Raw genomic sequence first — 26,143 nt, 5'->3', positions numbered from 1 at the left:
TAATACTTTGGGAGATTTTCTCCATGGGCCTCCACTGAATAGGGACACCAACCTAGTAAGACTCTCACAGTAATCAAATGTCAATAAGTAAAATAAATACATTGTCTCTCTCATTTCTTTTAAAGCCTCCAGCTCCTTGACTGCATTACTCTTTAAGCTGCCTCACACATCGGTCTTCATGGTTCCCTCCCTGACTGCCTGCTGTGAACATTGTTTCCCTTATCTCTGTTCATTGGTCTCTCACTGATTGCGCATTATACATTGTCTCTTCCATATGGACCTCTCCCCAAATACATATGACACATGCTCTCACATCCATATGACACATGCTCTCACATCACACTTCATGGCTGTCTCTCCAACTGCATACTGCATATGCTGTCACCCACACCTCTCCATCATGGTGTATATACCGTCTCCCACATCACACTTCATGGCTGTCTCCCTGACTGCATACTGTATATATCGTCTCCCACATCCACCTTCCTGGCTCATACTCCCTAACTGCATATGTTGTGTCCCACATCACATTTTATGGCTCACTCCCTAACTGTGTACTGTATATGCTGTGTCCCACATCACACTTCATCGCCCTATGCCTGAATGTGTACTGTATATGCCATATCACTCTTCATGGCTCTCTCCCATACTGCATACTATATATATTGCTACCCACATATCCTTATTCATGGATTTCTCCCTCCCTGTCTATGAACTGTATATCCTGTCTCCCACACCACTCTGCATGACTCTCTTCTTGACTGTGTACTGTATACACTGTCTCCCACATCCCCATTCATGGCTCTTTCCTTGACTGTGCACTGTATATGCCATCTCCCGCATCCCCATTCATGGTTCCCTCCTTGATTACATACTGTATATGCCATCTCCCACATCCCCCATCATGGCTTTCTCTCCCTGTGTACTGCACATACTGCTACTCACATCCTTATTTCATGGATCTCTCCCTCCCTGACTATGAAGTGTATATATACTGGCTCCGTCACCACTCTTCATGGCTGATGTTATTTTATACCTGACAAAACAAGAAAGGGATACTACAGAGTTGTGGAACATTTTGAGACAGTTTCAAATCTTTTCAGGATACAAAATTAATGAAGCTAAAAGAAAGGCAATAGCAGTAAATTATGTAGCCACACATGAACTGGATCTGGAGTATCCACATTTATGGGGACATGATAAAATGAATTATTTAGGAGTATGGATTAAAAGTGACTCTGGTTTGGCAGCTAACCATATGTGGGAAGATACTAAACAAAAGGTAGTGCAAAAACTCTGAAAATGGAAGCTGTGTTATATGGATATTGATACTAAGACACAAGCAGTTAAAATGTTTTAGTCCCATTAGTCTTATACAAATGTCAGGCATATTGCTATAACCAGAGAAGTTGTGAATAGCAATTAATAAAGAGCTGAAGGATTTTATCTGGGAGGGGAAGACGGCAAGAGTCAAGTGGGATAAGCGGACCCTTCCAAGAGAACAAGGCATGTTGGGATTACCTGATTTGAAGGGGTATTTCAGAGCAACAAAGTTAAGGTTCCTAATACACAGCACAAGCAGAAGCCTATAATTCAAAATGGAAAGAAATGATGATACAAGGGGAAGCTCAAGAGACAAGGATTGACTGGGATTTTGGATGCAGACATTAAGGAGAATAAAAATAATCATACAGAATATTATATTCATAAAATAGCAGAAAGTTTTCTAAGCCAACACAATTATGGAGAAAAGAGATTCTGCAGATAGGGATGACTGCAATTAGGGATACAGACAATAGGCAAGGGGGGGCTGGAATTTAATGGAGAAAACTGGCAATGGAACAAAGGTATTGGGAGAAAATAACTATAGAGGAATAGGTAATAGAATGGGAAGATGACAATAAACAAGGGTAGTATCCTGGACTGGATTCTTATCAACAATCACCCAGACCTGTACAACACTGGTACCTTCCCAGATGATATAAGTGACCATTTACTCACTTACATCATCAAGAATAAAGTAGATAACCACCACCAAATTCTCTATAAATCTATTAGAAATAACAAGAACTTCAACACCACTGATTTTCAGAACAAACTCAAAGCATGCAATTGGGCCATCCTAAAAGATCTTCCACTGGATGATGCTGTAGCCTATTTTAATTCTAAATTCCTTACCATTCTAGATTCCCATGCTCCTGTCCGCACCCTTAGAGCCAAAACTAAAACTGCCCCCTGGCTCTCTAAAGTAACCAAAACCAAAATCATAGCAAGAAATAAAGCATGGGACAAATGGCGTACCTCAAAAGACCCACTTGACCATATTAAATTCCGGCAGCTAAGGAATGATACTAAGAAAGCCATATTGTTAGACAAAAAAAAACTTCTATCAACACCTTCAACAAAAACATCAGAATAAACCTCAAAAGTTTTGGGCAGGAGTAAACAAACTGCTCCACCCCGGACAATCAACCACTCCCACCCCATCAGCTTGTAACCCAAAATCTCCACAGGAAACTGCAAATGTCTTTAACAGTTTCTTCACTAAAACCATCTAATCACTAACTGTCCAACTGGCTCCCAGTGGCCCCAATCTGGATTCCTCCTTGACCACTACCCCACTCTCCTTTAACTTCCAGCCTGTATCTACATCAACCATCAGATCTCTAATTAACAAACTAAAACCAATACCCTAGCAGCTGATCTCCTCCCACCAGAATATCTACCGAAAGCGGCAGATGCCATTGCATACACTATTTCTATTATTATAAACCAAACCTTGTCAGAAGCCACCATCCCCTCTGAAGATTTCCCACGTTATTCCTCTCCATAAAGGAGGGAAATCTTTAGATCTCTCAAACTACAGACCAATAGCCATACTACCACCACTGGCCAAAATAATGGAAAAATGCATCCATAACCAATTAATGTACTATCTCACCCAGAATAAACTACAGGCCAACTCTCAGCATGGCTTTACGCCAAACCACAGCACCACCTCAGCCCTCTTATCCTTCTCTAACTGCATTAACCTCAACCAAAACAATAACAAGCTTACCTCAGCTCTCTTCCTAGATCTCTCTAAGGCCTTTGATATGGTCACCCACCAACTACTTATCCATATCCTGAAGAAACGGTCACTAACTGTGCAATTAAATGGTTCCAGTCTTATCTGTCTGACAGACAACAAGCAGTATTATGGCAGAATACACTATCCACTCATCTACCCACCACACTAGGAGTCCCCCAAGGCTCCATACTAGGACCACTTCTCTTCTCAGTCTTTATCTATGACCTACCCACAATCACTCCCAAGGCCACCTGCATCCAATACGCAGACGACTCCACTTTAATCTGCGGAGCCTCCTCCTCAACTGAGCTGTTGACTCTAGAATACTTTCAATGATGTTGAAAAATGGTTCGCAAACCATCAACTTATTTTAAACCCCAACAAAACTAAGCTGCTAATTTTTTCCCCCACCTGTAAGTCCTCTTCACCATTCATTACCATAAGATCCAATAATGGCACACTTATATCCCCAGATGTTCACACCAAACTCCTAGGGGTCACAGGCGACAATACCCTAAAATATGATACCTATGTCAATCAAACCATCAAAACCATCAACAAAAAACTGGGCTCCCTCTATAGGATCAAACCTTTCCTCACTCCATTTGCAAGAACTTCTAATGCTCGCTCCTACTTACTGTCTACCCTTCTCTATGCCTCCCCCCCCCTTTCATTAACTTGAATAAAACCACTCTTAGCAAACTTGCAAGCTGTTACAACCATATTGCTAGATTTGCTACAGGTACAACCTTTAGGACCCACCACTGTATCAACTTAACTCAACTAGGTTGGCTTGAATGGACTAGTCTTCTCCAATACAACCAACTTATAATAGCCCACAAAGTTCTAAACCACCCCGATAAGACACCAGCACTAAACAAGATCATTAATCGCTACAGCAACCTGAGGTCACTGCGCACTTCTGACAAACTGTTGGTTCAAACAACCAAAAGCATAAATGTGTCTGGTGACTCTGTATTTGCCACATGTGTAGGCAAAACTTGGAATTCTCTACCTGCTGAACTTACTCTCCAGCCTTCTCTAACCCAGTTCAAAAAAAGCCTCAAACTACACTTTCAAATGCACTGGCAATGTCCCTGTTCAAAACCTAACACTCACTCCCTGGTATTGGATATCTTGCCTAATTAAATCTGTCATTTGACTCTAAAATGTACATGACTTTGCTTTGTGGCATATCTAGAGCTTGTTACGGGATAAAGTTCTTATCTGTGTAAACCCTGTGTGAACCTCTCAGTTGCCTACCATGTTCTATAAATGTGCGTAACCTTACTGAAGACTGTAAACTATGTTAATTTTTAAATGTTACTAATGTAATGTAATCTACTAACTTGGAGCTTTTCTCCCTGGACCTCTGGTGAAAATGGACATATATCCAGACGGACCATCCCGGTAAACAAATGTAAAATAAAATAAAATAAATAATTTATTTGGACTGCAGATTAGAGATTGCCTTCCCTATCCAGGATTGATAGAGTATAGGCAAAGAGAAAGAAATACGGGAGGTCCTAAACGAAAGACCAATGCTGGTAATGTTTTTAGTAGAATCTAGAACAAAAGTTGCTATTAAAAAGGAATAATTAGTACAGCATATAAAATATTGCATGATAACTATAAGAATCAAACAAAGGAGGTTAGAAAGGATTGGGAAGAGAAACTGGATAAGCAATTCACAGAAACAATGGAGAGATGTATGTATGTCTCCCAAATATGCAACAAAATCTAGAAGATTTAGGATCTTTGCTTGGAAGTGTTTACACAGATATTTTATACCTCCAGTAGAGAAGACTCCAAGGAATATTTCCTCAGGTAGACTCCAAATGTTGGAGGTGCGATGAGGAAGAAAGGGGTAACTGGGAACATATTTTCTGGGAGTGCAATGAGTTGGCACACTTTAAAGATTACCTGCAGTCTGCTTTATCAGAGATATTGGGTGAGCAGCAAATTGGTGTAACTAAGGAAATGATTTTTTTGAGCTATGATGACACAGAATCAGAATTGCCCAGATATATAGTAAGGCCTTGTGGAGTCTATTTATGGTGGCCATCAAAAAAATCAATTACTAGAAAATGAAACTCAAAGTCTAAACCAACTTTATCTGAAGTAGTGCACATAGTAACAGAGACAAAACAACTGGAATTGGGATCTTTAGAAAAGGGTAGGAGTTAATTACATAGAATATGCATTAAAAGGGGGAATTGTGGGAAACATACACGCAGGGAAGGAACAAAATTTAAAAGAAAGCAGAATTTGAATGAGCTATGTAATGTTTGTCTGACAATGCCTGGATAGACAAGTGATGTGTAATGTTTGCAACTGCAACTGTGTCAACATGTTTGTAATGTATAATGTTTGAAACTAAATTTATGTAAATGTAAATGTGGTTTGTTTAGATTCATATAAATATAAGATTGCCTGCGTCATACTTGATAATTTAATAAAATGTTTCTTGTTTAAAAAAAAAAAACAGTCCTCTCTCATAAAGCCCACAACGCACAATGCTGATTGACTTTGATGTGTATTGAAGTTGATGGTTTACTATGGAAGTGATCACTCATTCTCTGATGGCTGTGCACTTCCAGATCTGAGATCATAGGAGGTTACTAGGCTAATGGCCCTGGGGTCCTTACAAGCCTAGCCAAGACTTTATCCCAAAAAAGAAACCTCAGTCAGCACATGTCACCCCTGTCAGTGAGGGACACAGGTGGAACCCCTGGAACAAATTTGTGGATTCCCATCCACTCAAAGACTGGGCTTGAAGAGAGCCAGTGAGGCACTCTGTTTGATGTGTATGGGAAGTCTATTGCCCAGATGGGGTAGCCTCTGGGAGACAAATCTGTCTCTCCAGCAGGTTTTGTTAATGTCGCATATAAGATTTAGGCCTTTCGAGTGAGTAATGTGTGAGGGGTTTGACTTATCGATATGGAACATCTCTAGTAGGGCAGGGTCCGAGATTGCCTAGTAGGAGAGACACAGATCACCTCTGAGCAATCTGTATGATAGTAAGTACAGTTATAGTGACTGGAGCCTGTCTGCACAGGACACGTGTTAAAGGTCATGGATTCTCTTTGTGAGGTAATACTGTGGCCTTTCCAATTGGTGCAGGTGTTTGGAGAGGTACATACCAAACAGGGTGTTGTACTCAGTTATTGGCCTAATTAGGAAGGAGTAGAGTATCCTCTCATGCTAAATATAAGAAAAATGGTCCAAGATTTACCTTTCTTGAGAAGGCTCCAGTATTAGTTACATGACACAGGAAAGCCAGCTATACAGCAGAAGTGTCCAACAAACAGGAACTGATTTTTTCCCCAATATTTTTTATTAAGGATAAAATAAGAAAATAAACACTGTCTAATACATTGATTACACTGAACAGACAACTTTTAACAATGAAACCAAATCAACTATTTACATTATTTACATAGGACTGAAAATGCTTGAGTAGTACAAATATTTTAAGAAAAAAAACTTTCAGTGAAGCAAACAAATAAAGGAACTGAAATTTTGAGTTTTAAATTGATGGATATTGCACTAAATGATACGTATACCTTCACATCATGCTGCTGGAAGCTTGGAAGGACTGCAATGCAGCTGCTACTGAATTAGGAATACATGGGAGTGGTTACAAGCAATAATCTGTTGCTCATAGTGTGGTCCCCAGCACAGCACTCATCAGGGCACCTTACATTTAAGACAATGAACAATATTCAGTGAAGACTCATTTTCAAGTGACACAGACAGCACAGAGAGACTAAAAGCATGAAATAAAAATTATAGGAAATGGAGCTTGCAGGAAGGCAGAAGTACTGTTAGGTTTTCTTGGCACAGATCAGAAGTTTGTCAAAGGGATCTCTTGGAAAGGGCAGATGTGGGACCTGCAGAAAAAATAAAGCCAATGAACTTTGAGGTGAATAAGTTAGCACTGGCTGAGAATTCATTTTGTGGATATCTTATTTGCCTTTTCCCCCTACATTCTCTCCCATACATTTTTTTGGTTGCTGCTAGTTGTAATACTTGTCAATGAAAACTATCATATCACCTAGGACCCTACTTCTCCTCCCAGAGAAATGCACACCTTCATACTAATATAAGGCATGTATATTGTTTTCAAACAGCTCTCCAGTCCCCAGTGACAACAATGCACTGAGCTCTGCACCAGTGTCAGCTGATGAACCTCAAGAACTAATGCAAAGTATCCTATCATGTATGCCTGAAGCATGTGTCTTTGAGAATTTCACTTTATGAATTACTTGACTAAGGCCTCTCCTGAGATCTTCAAACTTGTCCGGGTCTGGTGTTTGACAGCACTTTAGCACCCAACACTTGTTGTTGTGTAAAAAAACAGTTATATCCAACAAAAAGGTAAACAGAGCCAATGGACATGGACAGAGAAAGACGACAAAAGTTTAACCTTGGAAATAGTTACTTAATGACATAAGATGGCAAAAAATAGCAGACAAGAACATATGAGCAATGAGGTGCATAAAAGCAACACTGAGGAATCAGTCAGAGAACAAGACAGGAACCAACAGTTCAGGAAGCAGCCAACAACTGATGTGAAGAAGCTAACAGTCAGCAGGAAAAAACAAAATAACGTAACTTGAGGATGGCATGGTAAAAGCAAGGAGAACTGCACTATAACTGTGGGATTTTTACTTCATGCATCAAGATCAAAACTGACCTGAAGACAGAGAAAAATAACTCTGGCATGAGAGACACCAAATATACATATCAATTACACAGAAAATAACACACACACACACACACACACACACACACACACACACACACACACACACACACACACACACACACACACACACACACACACACAAGTACTGGGTTAATGTGCTTTTGAGAAACTTCCTACAAAATAATTCCTTTGAAAGTAAACTTTACGATACAATCTTCAAGAAAAACACTTGGGTAATCCTGGGTTAACTATCCATTCCATCAAAAGAAACATGGAAAAACTGTCGACTGAAATCCAGAGTAATAAAAGATGGCCTCCATACCGAGCAATATCTGCATCAAATGAAGAAACAGGTGGGTTGAGACGCTGGTAGCGCCGTATGAAAGCATCCTTGTTGATTTCCCAGATTTCACGGTACGTGTCCCAGGTCTTCAGGTAATTTTGAAGGTGGCTAGCATTGGCCGCCATGCCTGCACTGATCTGTGCACTGATTTTCTTAATTTCTTCATCGCGTTCTAGAAAACAAACACAGTGAAGTTTAACTCATCTGCAGATTCACCAACTAAAAGAAAGAAAGAGCAAAGAAAGCTAAATACAGTTGTGCAAGTTAACTCACCATAATAGTAGATCTTTCAATAGATCACTGCTGTTGCAGCCTAAGCTGTATGGGTTATAGATTGCCGAGGAAATACTCATCAGCCAGCATCCAAAACTTCAGGGCAACTTCCACGTGCCCAAACCACCAAAGTGCTTGAGGAAATCCACATAAAGTCAGTGGTTATAGCACCAAACCCCCAGAGTTTTCTTGCTTCAGAGAAGGGAAGCTAGAGCGCTGTCTTTTAAGTGTATACTTGAAACTAAGTAAAATAAAAATATCCATACTCTGGCACAAAACATACGATAAAAAGGGGGAATAGAGAGAGGGTGCCCCTACTGCATCAGTGATCTACTGCTATGCTAAGCTCACTTACACAACTGTTGTTCACATTGATCACTGCTGGAGTAGCCTTAGCTATATGTACACTGCCATAGCTTAGAATGAAAGGAAGGAGGGTCAAAATTCAGGAGCCCCTGGAGAACAGTCTTGGCAAATCCTGCCCTGGACATGGGAAAAAATATAGAGGGTAATGTTTTCTATAAAGTATGCAGAGGACCAAGCTGCAGACAGTAAATCCTTCTGGAGTCCACCTGTTTCCAAAGAGCCAGGAAGAAGCCAAAGCTGTTGTAGAATTGGCCCTGACCTTGCGTGGAAATGACTTATGTAAGAATAAGAGAAAACAACATCATGAGACAACCATTTAGCAACTGTTTGTTTTGGCACTGACTGACCATTTTCTTAACTTCAAAGGAAATAAACAGTTGATTCAAACTCCTGAAGACTTTAGTCCTGTCAGTATAATATCAGAGTTGCCTGTCAACATCTAGAGCATGCAAAATTATTTCTCCTTTATTATTTATTTTTTGGATCTGTAAAAAAAAGATAGGAAGACGCACAATTGGTCTCTGAGTAAACTGTGAAACCCTATTCTCAAAGATACCCTATCCTTATGAAAAATGAGACAAGTCTGACTAACAGTAAGAGTGCGTTACTCAGATACTCTTCTTACAGAGATCAGAGCAATAACTAACACTGTTTTTCAAGTTATGAACTTCTATTCAGCCCGAGGAGCTGATTCAGATGGAAAAAGAGTAAGTTTCTCTACAACAAAATTGAGATCTCAGGAAGAAGCACCCAATCTTCTAGGTGGTATATGAAGAACCCCTTTCATAAAAATACCTGATGTTAGGCTTAGTGAAAGGTGGGATCCAAGAGCAGACCAGCAGAGATGGTTGAGAGAGAAATCTTGACAGAAGTAAAAAAAAGACCAGAGAGTAGTAACTCACACAAATGTTGAAAAACCAGAGGCATCTGGGCTTTCTTAAAAGGGTTCTGTTTTTTAATCTGGCACTAACCAGAAAATCTCTTCCACTTACCCATTATGATTTTTAAATTGCAGGTTTCTTAGCCTCCCTTAATACCTGCTACATGTCGTCAGCCAACAGACACCTAAAAATTATTAAACTATCATCCAAAACAGTCAGCTGAAAACATTTCAGGTTATGGTGTATTAGACAACCCATGCATTGTGTGAACAAGTCCAGTCTGTAAAGAAGCTTGTGGTAATTGCTCTTAGCCATTTTTTAAACAGGAAGAACCACTGCTGCCTAAGCCAAAAGGGAGTCACTATAATTATCACTAAGGAGTCCTTCTGCATCTTGAACATTGGTTAATCACAACTGGACATTAGTGAAAAGAGTAGAAAGGTGTACATAAACATTCCTGTCTGCAAAGAATCCAATAGTAGAATTTCTTTAACTCTCTGTTGTTTATGCAGGCGAACAGACCTACTTACAGATCCATTCCCTCCCAGCTCTAGTTTCTGATAGATCAATTACTAGAAAATCCCCAGGGTCAGTTTCCATTTGTGAGGGTCTGTCCTGGTTCTGCTCAGCTTATCTACAATAATGTTTTGCTCCGACAGAATGTAGATAAACTGAATGGAAAGACAGAACTGAGTTGTTAGAAACCAGGTTGTCATACATTGTCTAGAAAAGGGGTATGATCTAGTTACATCTTTTATGTACCACATCATTATTATTTTGTCTGCGAGTCCTAGAAGAGGACCTGGAGACCAAAGATGATTTAGATATTCGAGAGCACTGATCACTGCCATCACTTCTTTGACATTCATATGTTTTATTCTGCTCTGCAGATACTGGGATCAGAAAAGAAAGTGAGTACTGGCACTTTGATTTGGACCAGATGGATTTGAAGAACCACTGAATTTCTCTCATGTAAAATCTGACCCGAAGAATCAAGAGAACTATACAGGCCACGGAATCCAGAATCCTGAGATTTTACCTAGCTGAGGTTAAAGACTATGAGATAAAAATGAGAAACTGTTCTTTGGAAAGGTTTTGTTTTGTTCTGAGGAAGAAGATCCCCATGAGGGTTGTATCCAACAGGTATCTCAGAAATACTATGCTGTCAGAAGGAATGAGAAGATTTCTGTAAATCCACCTGGAACCCCAAGACTGACAAGAATGCCCTTTATCCAGGCCAGAGATTCCTGACATTTTGAAAAAATACCTGCAAATACAAGACAGTTGTCTAAATATTGAAAATGTGAATGTCTTGCAACATGCAATGAGTTACTACTGGTGACAGACACTTTGTAAAACAACTATGGAGCCACAGATGGTTCAATATGGTCAGACAGACTGAAAAATTAAAATGTAAGCCAGACACAGAAAATGTTAAGAAATGTCTGAAGTGTTTGAGAATTTGTAACTGTTAAGCATCTTTTAAGTCTAAAGTTACCAAAAATGAGCTGGGGGGGTAACAGGGACTGAAGAGAAAGTATCTTGAACTTTGGTATTTTGATGCAGCAGAAAGGTTTAGTACTGGTCTCCAAGCTCCTCCTTTCTTTGGCACCAGAAATATTCCTGAATAAAATTACTTCTCTGTTCTGGGGGACTTGGTTCTATGATCTTTAGAGATGTCATTTGTTCCAAGAATGGAGGAAAGAGACATTGGGCTTGAGGGGTGAAGAGGAATCCCTTAAAAATATGGAAGGGACTTCTACTGCAAACTAACCTTTCTGAATGATTCTGAGAAGCCACTTGAGATTATTTGATGCCACTGAGAAAAATGAAGACCTGCACTTTGGGAAAGATTTAATGAGTTGCAAGGGTGTTAAAAACACCTGAAGGGGCATACAAGTCAGTTTGTTGTTTTGGACTACCCTTGGATTTCAGAGGGTCCCCCTTCTTTTTGAGCCTCTATGCCACTAATTTTCAAAATTCTGTTTGCCTATACCTTGCAAAGACTGCTCTGCTTTCTATAAAAGGATCATGAATGGATCATGGAAGGAAAGATCTGTTAAACTTTAGAATGGGCGGTTGAAAATGTGTGTGAATTATCTTTCCTCTTTCAACAAATCTTTTTGAGGATCTCAGCCAAAAAGGGCCCAAATAAATACCTCTTTATCTAGGAGAGAATTCAAGATCTCATAATTGATGTCCTTTGGTAAAATTTGTTAACATATCCAAATAAACCTCATTACTGATCCAGGAGCAACAATTCTGTATATAGCACCATCATAAGAACATTTCAAAGAATGTTTGGTCTTGTCTGATCCAGTAGCGGCTACTCTGGATACAGCATCACCTGAGACAAAGAGAAGGTAAAAGAACTCAGAGAAATCTTAGTCTCTGAAGAAGGGAGTTTAATAATGAGCACTCATGCAAGCACACGTTTTGACATATAAGCCAGACAAAAAGAAATGTTGAAGGCTAAACTAGAAGAAGAATACACTTTCTTCCCAAATCTATCAAAAGTTTAACCACTGATTCAGAAGGAACAGTATTACCATTCACAAGGCATGACAGATGGTTTTGCTAAAGAAATCATTGCAGAGTCCGATTTGGGATTAAAAAACAGATATTTGTTGGTCTAAGAGAACTTAGACAATCAATCAGACATTTTAGTGGTAGGGCATTGCCGATCAGGTATAATGCAGCTTGTAAAGAAAACATTCCCTAAAGATGGAATCACAAGAGAAACAGCTGCAGGCTGAGGAAAGACAATTGTAACAGATCATAATACTTTTGCTGGGATAACAGAATTTCACATTCCTCCCACTGTAGCAAATGCTTCATTCTCATATTTTCAGAAAAATATAACTTTTGAGGGAAGGAATCTAAAGAAAAAATAAAAAAATAAAAACTTTCTTCTGATTCAAATCCACTTTCATGTGGAGTAGAAACTGGAAAATTATGTTGCTCATCAGATTCCTGCCATTCTGACTGGGAATTAGAATCAGACAGGGCTGGAGGTTAGTATAATTGTTAAAGTGTTAACCTAAAAACACAAGGTACAGGGTCTGATCTGCACCTCTAGAAGGGGAAACTGGCTAGTCTTAAAATTGTCCATAAAAGCAGTTAATCTGTTACTTATCTATGAACAGTTTAGTATGCAACACACGTTATGGGGGTTGACAGTTGGTATAATTAAGGTGTTTACCTCACTGACACAAGTTATATAATTTGATTCTAACCTTTGGAAGGGAAACTGGCTAAGCTTAAAATGGACCACAAGGGAGACAGCCTAGTACTTATATATGAACTTATGACAGAGCGCAAAATATTTTTTTCTTTTAAAACTCTAGGAGGAATCAGAAGTTAAACAATGAAAGGCTTGAAATAAATCCTTAGCAAAACTGAAACAGTTTTTCTCTCCATCCTCTGCGAAACAGAAGAAGATATATGCCTAACTTTCTGCTGTCTTTTTCTAGGAGACTCCACAGAAAACAGACCGACTCATGGACGCTGCGCTTTCCTGGGAATCACACACTCCAGGTCAGCTTTGCAATAAAGCATCACCCACTCCCATTTCTAAAAAACAACAAGTGATTCTCCCTTGTCCAACAAGGGCAACCCAACAACTACAAAGAATGCCAAAGATACTCTTGAAGGGTGGTTACACCGGCCCCCTGAGAAGGAATTTTTGTTTTTTGGATTTTTTTTGGTTTCTGTTGATGCAACTACAAAGAATGTGTCTAACTCGTGGTCCATGGTCCTTAAAGAATTCTCAAGGTGTAAAGCCAGCAAGGTCATGAAAGGACAATGAACAGTCTGAGGTACCTGATGCAGTCTTTTAAGATATTCGATGCACAGGCACAAATCCATGCCATTCTCTTGCCCCAAAGGGCATATATTGGGTAAAATCGAGTTATGTTGGCTAGGCTTATAAGGGCCCTTAAGCTGTTAGCCTAGTAATCTTATATGAATTATGTAACAAGAGCAGTCACCTAAGGCTGTCAGAAATCTGGCTTGGCTACCAAAGACTCCCGTGAACCATTTTTTTCCTGCAGACAACTAAGGGAAGAATTAAAAAGCCCAAAGCCTGCTTTATAGTTTAGCCAAGAAGAGCACCTGAAAAGCAGATAGTGCAGCCAAGAAAAGTCAGGAAATCCTTTGCAGGAAAATTACAGTTCTGAGGTAAAATTCATTATGAAAAACTCCAAAACACAAGTCTAAGCCCTTACTTGTAATATTCCACAAAAATTATCCAAACTTTTACAGCATAAGTGATTTTAAAAGTATTTTCCTCACAAAAAAGTTGTTCTTCTTTCAGCTTGTTCCCAGTTAGGGGTCGCCACAGCGGAACTCCAGTCCACTAATGATTGGCAGTAGATTTTTACAGTGCCGAGGTGCCAGCCCAATGCCCAACCTTCAAAGAAGGCACGCCCATTCACGCATGTCTTTCGAACACCACTCGACTTCGGGGAAGACATGTAGACCCCACACAGAAGGTGCTCCAGCCGAGAATCGAACAGGAGAACCTCTTGCTGTGAGGCAACAATGCTAACGCTGCAGCACTGCGGCTCACATTTTCCTCTCAAACAAGTAAACTTAAGAAAAAAAATCAAGTTCTGGAGAAAAGTTTTATGACAACCACTAAAAACAAATTTCCTAGTTAAAATAATAAGTACACTGCGAAAAAAAATCAAGTTTTCCTCTGAAAATTAAGTATAGTAGAAGGGTTTTCCCAGAACAGTACTTATTTGCCCAGCCTAACATACAAAGCTATGTTAAACTCAGAGCTGCTGGACATGCTCCACGTAAAGAAATCCCAATCCCTCCGAGGTACACGCTGTAGGGACCTAAACCTTATCACCACAATAAACAGAACATGCTGGAGGGATAGATTCCTGTCTCAGAGACTTCCTATACTCTGGAACAAACTACCTATCTATATCACACAAAGCTCCTCATTAGCACTCAAGAAAAATCTTGATGATTGGATGGGAGATAGGAAATTCACCCTGGGGATCACTTCTGTGGCTCTACTTGACAGGGGCACAGGAAAATAATTTTCTTGGGTGACAAAAGCCAGGGTATCATTTGGCTAGGCTTATATAGGCTCTAGGGCCAATAGCTTAGTACCTACCTATGAACCTATTCGTCAAGCACTTGAACCAAGCAGTGCACTTTGGCTAGCAGGTTCAGAAGGTTTGGCATCCTAACCACTAACTTTGTATGGTTTTCCATGAGTCCTTCAGTGGTTAGGGCACGTGGAAGGTGCACTGAAGCTTTGGATAGTTATCGTTTTTCACATCTTTGGTAGGTCATTACCCATAAACCTTAGATTACTGCAACAGTGATATTCAACAATTCTTCCGTTGTTAGACAGTGCATATAATGTGAATCCCCTATCCCAGAGGATGCTCTTGTAATGACGCATTTCCCTAGAAGGTGGTGCTCTCTCATACTTGCACTCTTAACATAAGAAGCACAGATATAGCTTAACAGTACACAATGATCCTCCATCAGAGGCCGACATACAAGTTTGAAAAACACGATTTGAGAAAAATAAAATGGAGAAATGTGAAGGCAATGAAAGCATCCTCAAAAAGATAACTTCCTACAAGGGTCAAATGGGATAAGTTAATTCTTGCAATAGAAGAAGTTTAGGATCACCTGATGTGAAGATCTGAAGGGATATTTTAGAGCTAAACAGTTAAGGCTCATATACATAGCACAAGCAGAAAGTTGTAATTCAAAGTTAAAAGCGATGATGAAGAAGCAGGTGGGAAATTCAAGAAATAAGCAGAGTGGGATTTTGGATGCAGACTCTTAAGGAGAATAACAAAAGCTATGCAAGATGATATGATATTATATTTATAAAGTAGCAGAAAGTACGAACTAAGCCAACACAAGAACTGAGAAAGGAGATTCTGCCAACAGTGATGACTGCAATTAGGGGTATAGAGAATAGGCAAGAGGGGGCTGGAATTTGCTGGAGAAAACTGGCAAAGGATCCAAGATGCTGGGAGCAAATAACTAGACAAGGAAAGGTAACAGAATGGGATGAGGCCAGAAAGGCATTTGGACTGCAGGCTATAGACAGCCTTCCCTAACAGGGATTGATATCAGAGAACAGGCAAAGGGAAAGAAATAGGGTAATCCTAATTGAAAGACCTGCTCTGGTACAGTTTTTAGTTGAATCAAAGTGATAATTAATAGGGCATATAAAATACTGTATGATAACTATAGGAATCAATCAGAGGAGGTTAGATAAGATCAGGAAGAGAAACTGTCAATTCACAAGGAAACACTGGGAGGACATATGTACAGCTCGAAATATGCAGCAAAGTCTAGAAGATCTAGGATTTTTGCTTGGAAGTGTTTGCATAGGTATTTTTGTACCCAAGGAGACTACAAATATTTTTTCCTCAGGCAGATTACAAATGTTGGATGGCTGGATGGGGAAGAAAGAGGTTAACTGGAAACATATTTTGTGGGAGTGTAATGAGTTAGCAGACTTTGAAAATTCTCTACAGAGTACACATCCATTATGAGTTGCCAGGCCTATAGGTGGTGCAGGGAAAATTGGCCCCCAACTGCTTCCAGAGGAAAGTAATTGGGCCGCTATTCAGGAACACTGTAAGGGAAGGAATCTCTAGCGCCCTGGTTACGCGGATATCTTCTGCCCCGAAAGGGGCATCTTCCAAATGAGTTGCCCCCTCTGCCCCAGGGGGATTGCTCATTACGAGTGTCATGAAAAGATCCTTGGGACTTCTTGAAGCACAATTTTCCTCCCCTCTGATTCCTGGAGCAAGACCTCTGGGGGGGGGGGGGGTGGAAAAACATATGCCCACAGCAGACAAGGTCTTTCCATTCTTCTCACTATGTGAAAGTGTCTCTCTTATTTTGGGACCAAAAAGGGAAGATTTACCAACAGGTGCACTGACAAAGGAAGATTTAAAGGGGTCTGCGAAGTCACACAAACGCATCCAAGCATGTCATTTCATAACCATGAACCGATGTGGCTGCTCAAGCTGCCCCCTTGGTAGTGTGAGAAATCAAGCACATCGAGGAGTTCAAGATTAATTTCAAGGTAGCTAGCTGAGAGGCAACAGTATCATGCACCTCCTCAGGCAGTACGTCCGCCAAAGAGGCAGACATTTCAGAAATTAAGTCTTTTGGAGGCTAGTAAAGTGTGCCAGGTAATTCAGCGACCGGATGGCAAAGATCGCTGAAGGGTAGGTCCACTTCCCCAGTCTGTCCATAGCCCGAGACTCCCTATTCGGGGGATGAACAGTAGAACTATCTTCCGCCAGTTCCTTCTTGGTGGCCGCCGCCACGACCATGGAATCAACTACCAGTTGTTTGGACCAAATGGGCTGGTGGTTTGGGGTGGACAAAATTTTACCTGGCCTCCGGGAGACGGGTTCTACATTGTCCAGGGCCTTCCAGGCACACTGCACAATAAGTCAAATGAGCTCATCTGCAGTTGGGGTCACCCAGGAAGTAGATGGACGAGCACGGAAGGCCTGCAAGAACACCGATCCCTCCTAAGGGTTGAAGGGGCTTCCAGTCTCCCCCTCTGCTTAAGGATCTCGAGAATGTCTCCAAATGAGATGTCTTCTGGGAGAGACCGTGGGGACCCGTCTCCCTCATCGCAATCAGTGTCTTCAGTGATGGATTCCTCAGGGGAATCGAGATGCTTCCTCTTGCAAAATTTCTTCCAGGGTGGCTCCCCAGTGGGATGTTCTGAGGAGGACTCCAGAGAGAGGATTCCCTTGGAGAGCAAGCCTTGGGTCTCCCATGCTCGAGGTTCCAGAGTAGGAGGGTAAGACAGCTGCAAGCTAGAGGGGCAGGGTTCTGGTTCCGATGTCAGTGGTGTCAACGAAAGATTACCAACAATGGTACTAAGACATACCAAAGTTAAGAGAAGAGCCTACTAAGGCAGGGAGAGAGGGAGTAGTACCAACGATGGTACAAAGAACTACCAAAGGTAGTGGGCAGGGCTTACTCAGGAAAGAAAAAAGTAGAGATAGGAAAAGACTAGAGACAAGAAAAAACTGTCTTACAACACACTAGAATAGAGAAAAAAAACACAAAAAGCTAACAACTGAGAGAAGGCTTGGCATGTCTGACGAGGAACGTGGCAAATGAGATCTGAAAAGACTATGAGAGGGGCATTGTGGGTAGGTCTTAGCTGAGAGTTTTTGGCTGGCACAAGAGCTTGGTAATGGCAGATTGATTTTTTTTTTTTGAGCTGGGATACAGGACTTGAATTGCCAAGATATAGCAAGGCCTTGTGAAGTTTAATTTTGGTGGCTGCCAAAAAAAGGAATTACTAGAAAATGGAAATCAAAAGTCTAAACCAACTGTATTTGAAGTAGTGAATATTGTAACAAAGATAAAAGAACAGGAACTAGGAACTTTGAAAAGGGGTAGGAGCAAATTACATAGAAAAAAATGGAAATTATGGGAACAGTACATGCACAATAATGTTTTGGAGGAGTAAAATTTAAGGGAAGGCAGGAAGTGATCAATTTATGTACTGTTGGATTGATCCATCCATTCACATCATGGGGTCGGGGTGTCACTTCAACAGCGACAATCATCTACAGCCAAGGGTTACACCACTGGATGGCTAGCCCTGCCACTACAGCTCTTCCATACCACACACACACATCTATGGCAGCTTAGAGTGTCCAATCCATCTATTGCATGCTTTTGGAATGTGGGTGGAAAACGGAGCACCAGGAGGAAACCCACCCTAACAAAAGGAGGACATGCAAACTCTGCACAGAAGGCACCCCAGCCAAGAATCAAACTAGGGAACCTCTTGCTGCAAGGCAACAACACTATATGCTGTACCAATCTGTCACCGTACTGTTGATAATTGTGTAAAAGAATATATGTGGTGTATAATGGTTGTAACTGTGAACATGTTAACATGATTTTTCTCCAAATAAAACAGAAACACAACAAACACTGGACCACCCTACTTTTATTATCCAAAAGAAGGTAAGTGTTTTCATCTAAAAACACTAAACAGACTATCTGATGTTTAAAAAAAAAAAAAAAAAAGGATAACTTCCTACACATGCAGAAAAAGCAGACAAAGAGGTTGCACATCTGCAGACAGATGGTTTGGAAGATTTAATGCATGATCACATGACTATTTGGTAATCAGTGTGCTGCTAATGCATTTTTCTCAATCTCATCATACAGCCCATAGTGTTGCCAAGTGTAACATGGAGTGAATATGTTCTGCTTAAGTCCACACTATGTGGTAGACAAAGAGATGAATGAACAAACGCCACAGTGTAAATGCCTTATAGAGTCAAGTAAAAAAAGAAAAAAAAACTCCAGGAAGACTACTAACACAAAACATTGGGCTTTTAAGCTAATGTTTAGGTTAAAACTAATGAGCCATCTGAACTCCGATACAGCCTGCAAGATGGTCTTTCTGGAATATACCATATAAAAAATGTTTTCTTATGAAGAGGAGAGCTACCTACCTGAATGTCTTTCAAAAACTGTGTTCAGGTCGATAAACTTTGCAGGTCTGAGCGTTGTCTATTTTGAAAACCAAGAATATAGCTGAATAGAAGCTCATCTCTCATTAAATGTAGCGTGTACCTTTCATCACTAGCGTAGATAGAATGGGCAAAGAGGGGCAATTGTCGTCAGTGAAAAGTGGTGAGAGCTGGGGGCATGATCAGCCAATCCCACTCTCTAATGCAATACTTGGTTTTGTGGTCAAACCTGAGAGCTATAGCACTCTGAGTGGTCTACTCTGTAAGCAAACAGTTTACTACAGTCTAAATGTAAAAAAAAAAAAAAGGTTAACGATAGCGCTTTGTGCAGGCAGGGTATGAACTACAGCAGTTTGCTACAGTTTAAATTTTTTTAAGTACAGTTTACAAGAAGAAAAAAAATATATTTTTTTAACAAAATGGAAGAGGGTCGGGGAGCAGGGCACAGAAACGGGACCTGAATGGTTGGGAAGTAGGGAGGAGTGTGTATGCTGTGCATATGGCCAACTGACTGGTAAACCAGTAAAATGAGCATCACTTTCTTCTCTCTTCAGTGGAAGAGATGGGAGGTGGGGGTGTGTGAATCTGTAATAAGCTAGTCGTTACAGTTTATAAGAAAATTTATTTATTTTTTTTAATAACATCGAGGGGGGTTGGGGGCAGGGCACAGAAACAGGAACTCAATGGTGGGGCAGGAGGGAGGGGAGTGCTGTGCATCTGGTCATCTGACTGGTATGCCAGTAGAAGGAATGGCCATTTTATTTTTGCTCTTCAGTGGAGGAGCTGGGGGAGTTAGGTGCTGACTCATGGTACCAGAACAGGCTGCTGGTTGGGCCACCTATGGTTCTGTCCTTTGTATTCCCTTTTTTATCACTAGCCAATTCAACAGAACTGCCTAAGATACCTGAATGAGATGCCTTGTTGAAACTGCATGTGACGGGGATATCTAAAGAATTATGTGCAACCTTCAGCTTCTGTTTGTGAAACACATATTTGTAGTTACTGATTTCCTTGCAAACAGCTGTTAACTAGAATAAGTCTCCCAAGGGTATGGAGGGGTGAGAGCAAGGTGTAATTACTATGCAGGTCTTTCTATATAATTATGTTATTGATAGGGTAATTTCTTTGAAAGTGAGGATTTGGTACATGGCAGATCTCTTTCAATGGTGACTTTGTCCTGCCCTGTTTCTGCATATCTATAATTATATTACCTGGCCACCCTAACATCTAGTTCCAAGTGAATGGGTCATAAAGTAATTGAGATTTCATGTCCTGAAGGAAAATCCCTGTTCCTAAGCCAGGCATGTCTCCTCAGCAAAGTACAGCTGTGTAAGTTGCACCTTAACCATAACAGTAGATGTTCAAATTCCTCACTGCTGCAGTAGTCTTTAGGTTATATGGGTTGTTTCTTGCCGAGGAAAGAATTGTCTAGCTTCAAAACCCTCACCCCACCCTCCCCCCTCAACTCCTTCACTCTCACTGCTAACTGGCTAATCCCAATTTGGGAAATCAGCAGTCAGAGTGAAGTTTTCATAAGGACTTTCTTGCCCATACAATGAGAAAAGTGTTTAACAACCCTGAGTCAACCAATCAGCAACAACAAACACAGTAGAAACAAACACAACCCTAATTTATATCCCAGCTACAAGTATATACAGGCTAGGAGAATGGAGGGTGGGTGCAGCTACTACATAGGTTGGTACTGGGCTATCTGCCCGAAGGCATATATTAGCCCAGCCACATTGTGCAGTATTCACCGCCCCTTTAGTAGCTCCCTAGACCCTTGTACTTGCAGCTAGTACCCTTGGCCCCTATCTAGTAGTCACAAACTGGGAAAGCCAACAACACAAGAACTGAAGATGGTGAGTGAAAGGAAAACTGCTCTTACGACTGGTAAAACTCACGATAGTTTATTGAACAATTCCACACGACTGGTTAAGGGTGATCAGTCTTCATCAGAACAAACAACACATATCATCCCAAAGTATTTATACACATCCTAAATATAATTGATGTTTAACTAATTAAAATCCAAAGTTTAAAGCCATATTACACATTTTCTATAATACACTGACCTTAAATCAAGATGTGACTTTCAAATACACATGTAATATAATAATATATACAATAATAATATATGCAGTAATATATACAGTGGGTAAAACCTCCTGGTGTAACTGTAATTATCCATATAACCTATCTGATAAAAAATCTAATAAAAAATATATATAAATATATGCATTTCACTTGTGTGATGAAGTTAAAAAATCCCAGTAACAAACCTACTCTAAAGCTAAAAAGGTTTTATACTTATAAAATCATTGAGACCAGGTGGTCTCGTGGAATTGATTTGCCATTTACCTAATTTCATTTTCCAGTCACCCCAAATGACATCTATCTGTTCTATAATGGAAAACAAAACCATGCTCGCCTTTATCCAAGATGTGTCTGTACAATGCATTTTGGTATCTTGTTTCCTATTTTGTACGCATGTTCAGAATGCTGTTCAGCTGTCTCTCTGTCTTGCCTGTAATGTTTACAGACTGCCAGATAGACCACATGTTTTGTTCTACAGTTACCACATTTGCTTTTTATAGTAGTATGACACAAATCATTAAGTTGAATAGTCATGTTAGAATTAATATATTTACACTGTTTGCAGTTCCCGATTTAACTGTACCCTTATGTGATCCATGCTTTGATCTTTCTGCCTTATTATCGGCTTTTTCTAATAGCCTTTTATATTTGGGGCAGTTTTGTATACACATCTTGGTTTACTACCCAATAGCTCTTCCTTGTCCAATACTCTAAGTGTTGACCAATGCCTTTCCAATATTTCCTTTATAATATGTGTGGTCGGTGTACATAAGGACACAAACTCTTCCTGATGTTTCACTACAAAATCCTACTTTTTGTCCATCTGATAATAGGGTGGATATTTATTACCCCATTCATTGTACACATAACTGATGACCTCCAAGACCATCTTTTCAGGGTAAGCTCTACTCAAAAACATTTCTTTGATGGTATTAAGCTCCTTTTCCAAGATTGACTTGTTAGAAGACATTCTTGCTACGCACATTGGCCTTTTATGACATTCTGAAATACATGAGGGGATGGTTACTACTATAATGGACGTAATCATTGGAAAAGTGGGTTTCCTATGCACCTTAGAGATGAACCCTTGATTGTTATGACTCAATGAAATGATATTTCATGGTAACTGTATTCATAAGTGAATTTCAAGAATTCAACTGTCTTGTTTAGGTACTCCATAAATTCTAGTAACCTATCCTCAGAGGCCTTCCATAGAATAAAATGTCATCCAAATATCTAATGTATGTTATAATATCTTTGTAGAAAGGGCTGTTGAACACATACACCGATTAAGATGGGAGCACATGATGCTCCCATCGCCACTCCCTTTGTCTGCCTGAAAATTCACCTTGAAAAGAGATATAGTTGTGATCTAACACCAGTGACATCATGTCACAGATGATGCTGATTTTCTCCCAGGAAAATCGTATCTAGTCAGACTCTTTTCAAAAAATTCCAGTCCTCGAGACTTGTGGATGCTGGAAAAGAGGTCTACTACAACCACTGTAAGATAGATCAAATTAGTTTCCACAAGTCTTTAGTGATGGTACCCAAGAACCTCTGTCTTTGATAATGTGGGGATGTTGTCGTAAACCTTCTTTACCCAATTGTCTATAAGTTTCCCTAATCTGTAGGTTTTAGATCTGGAACCAGATTCAATAGTCGAAGGGTGGTTGGTCAATGGATTTATGTAACAATACCAACCATTTTGGCTAGAACTGGATGATCCTCTTTCACAAAAATATATTTGATATCCTGTTGTCAATGAGAAATTCTTCTATGATAAGATCTATACGTTGATGGCCTATATTGACCTGATTCAGTGAAATATGTTCATAGTTTCCTGAATGATGAAGAATGCTGAGTATTTCCTGGTTATAATCTTCTGAAGAGAAGATAACTGCCCCACCTCCTTTGTCGGGTTTCATGATCCTGATGTTTCTATTGTTCATGAATTATGACAAACAATTCCTTTCTTTACTTGTTAAGTTGTCTGGATGTTTGTGGACCTGTTTTTTCATGTTGTGATATGTCCAGTATATGTCACTGCAAACCAATTGTTCGTAATTGTGCACGTGTGGATTGAAAGCTGGTACACACTGATACAGCTGTATCCCTGACTGCTAAATTAGATTCCATCTTATTATCAAATGTTAAAGCCAGATTGAGTCTCCTGGCGATTTTTTTCACTTCCTTAATACAATCGATTAAGTTCCATCCACACATGGGAATAAACTTCATCCCTTTGCTTAGCATTTGGGCACTGATATTGTCTACAAGGTATAATTGTACACCTTAAATCCATCGTGTACAATGATACTAGGCTTTTTATCATTGTCTGCAGCTTCACTACAATTACTCACTTGTGTCCCCAGGTCACTAGGGTAATCTGATTGTCTCGTTGAAGGGATGTCGTTCTGTGTGACATGAGTGTGTGTATGTGTATACTTGTCATCCCTATCTATTTCTTGTGCCATTGGTTGGGAACCTCCAAGCTGGGTAGAATCTCCCCTGAAAATTTTCTTCTTTATGTGATTTCCTAAATTCACTTCTTCTTGTAGGTTGTTTATTGTGTGAATCTATGTCCTTATGGTTCTATCATTTTATGGGCCTCAATGTCACGTTGAATTTTCTTATTTTTCCTGTCCACTATATTGTGAGCATTATTGTCAGCCAGGGAAAACTGGTACAAATCATTTAAACCATCAAAATCCTTATGTTGTAAAATATTACCATTCATTTGTTCTAAATCATCAGCTGGTATATTTTGTTTTTCCTCTAAGTGCTTTAGCAATAATTTCATGTACTCATATCCAAATCCTTCAAATAATTGGTTAAACTCTTTTTCAACCACAGATGTTAATTTTATCCCTAAAGGTAATTTAAAAAATCTTAAGCCTTTCGGCACAATTTTCAACATAACACACTTGGATAAATAACTGCAATCTATTTTGGCATTTTTATATGCCAATAGTTTTTTGCCATACTCTATAATATATTCCTTTAATGGGACTGTATTATCTATATCTTGTTTCAAGCCATAACCATGCCTAATGTCCATGTCAAAATAATCATTGTCATCCCTCAAAAAATGTTCAAACAAGGAATCGCCATTGTATACATGTTCTTTTGTCTTCTTTCTGCCACCTATGTTATCAGAATTGTTTATGTCATAATGTTGGATATTTTGGCTTTTGCGGCCTTTCTCCGAATTATAAAAACAGTACCTTTGTTATCATGAACCTTCCTACTATGTCCGAGATGACCACCATACTGTTTATCCATCCGTTTTTGCACATGCTGTAGTCGAAAGTGAAGTCATGCTCCATATGGTCATGGCGGGTATGGGCTAAATCCAAAGCCCTGTTGTTAACTGTTTTACCATGTTCGGGTGAGTCCACATTGACATTTGTAGTGTAACACTTCCGCTCAATTCAGTGATACCATCCCTGCTGGAGAAGCAGATAATTCCTTGTTCTCAGCCATCAATGATTAACTGTTCACAAACTGGGAAAGCCAACAACACAAGAACTGAAGATGGTGAGTGAAAGGAAAACTGCTCGGTAAAACTCACGATAGTTTATTGAACAATTCCACACGACTGGTTATGGTGATCAGTCTTCATCAGAACAAACAACACATATCATCCCAAAGTATTTATACACATCCTAAATACCCTTAATTGATGTTTAACTAATTAAAATAAAAGTTTAAAGCCATATTACACATTTTCTATAATACACTGACCTTAAATCAAGATGTGACTTTCAAATATAATAATATATGCAGTAATATATACAGTGGGTAAACCTCCTGGTGTAACTGTAATTATCCATATAACCTATCTGATAAAAATCTAATAAAAATATATATAAATATATGCATTTCACTTGTGTGATGAAGTTAAAAATCCCAGTAACAAACCTACTCTAAAGCTAAAAAGGTTTTATACTTATAAAATCATTGAGACCAGGTGGTCTCCAGTCAAATGGGCGGACATCTATCTGTTCTATAATGGAAAACAAAACCATGTTATCCAAGATGTGTCTGTACAATGCATTTTTGGTATCTTGTTTCCTATTCAGCTGTCTCTCTGTCTTGCCTATGTAATTACAGACTGCCAGATAGACCACATGTTTTGTTCTACAGTTACCACATTTGCTTTTTATAGTAGTATGACACAAATCATTAAGTTAAATAGTCATGTTAGAATTAATATATTTACACTGTTTGCAGTTCCCGCAGGAGGTTTTACCCACTGTATATATTACTGTATTAATTAATTGTTAGCGCTTTAAAAGCTAATTAAATCCTCCACCAATTGTAAGCTTTGGAGGGCTATTTAAATGAAGACCTAGCTGTGTTGTTTATAAAGTCTGAAGAAGATGAATAAAAGAGTGTATCAGTTGAGCTGAACAGCGTCTGGATTTTTTCTACAATTTTCTATAATTGACTTTTGATTTTGCTTGGATCATTGAGTACTCTCCTTTGAGGCTTGAGCTGTGTGGACTATGTTCGTATGCCTATAGGTAACAGCGTTACATTGTGATTGTTTACTTTCTTTATTTTATTTTAACGCTGTTTCCGAACTCCATTGGCGTGCTGTGCGTTGTTTTGCTGCTTTTATTTTATGTTCTATTCATTGTTGTGTTGAGGTTTATATCCCTAGAGCGTGTAGCTCGAGTAGATTTGGTTTTGCAAGATGAAGCATGTTCAACAGTTCTGGATTGGACATGGCTCTGTACGTTAGACAGAAATCGCCTCTGAGAAAGTGGTATGCAACAGAGAACAGTCTTAGCTTTTTCAATCGTGCTGCATAGGGCAACTGTTTGAGGCCAGTAATCCTCTTGGTTAGGTACCTCTGTGGTCTCTCCAGCTGCTGGA

The 26,143-nt window shown here is 39.6% G+C and overlaps 1 protein-coding gene across 1 annotated transcript in view; it reads right to left on the bottom strand.

Annotated features, from left to right (window-relative positions):
• DNAH2 (dynein axonemal heavy chain 2) overlaps positions 1-26,143 on the bottom strand; it is a 6,636,854-nt gene that overhangs the window by 5,216,764 nt on the left and 1,393,947 nt on the right. The window contains exon 20 of the mRNA XM_044077324.1: positions 8,104-8,296. Within this exon, the coding sequence (XP_043933259.1) occupies positions 8,104-8,296 (193 nt within the window). The remainder of the gene's footprint in view (positions 1-8,103; positions 8,297-26,143) is intronic.

The sequence above is a fragment of the Protopterus annectens genome, chromosome 7.part0, assembly GCF_019279795.1.
Source record: "Protopterus annectens isolate FY-2018-M chromosome 7.part0, PAN1.0, whole genome shotgun sequence".
NCBI classification, from domain to species: Eukaryota; Metazoa; Chordata; order Ceratodontiformes; family Protopteridae; genus Protopterus; species Protopterus annectens.
This window is presented reverse-complemented; position numbering and strand designations above follow the sequence as displayed.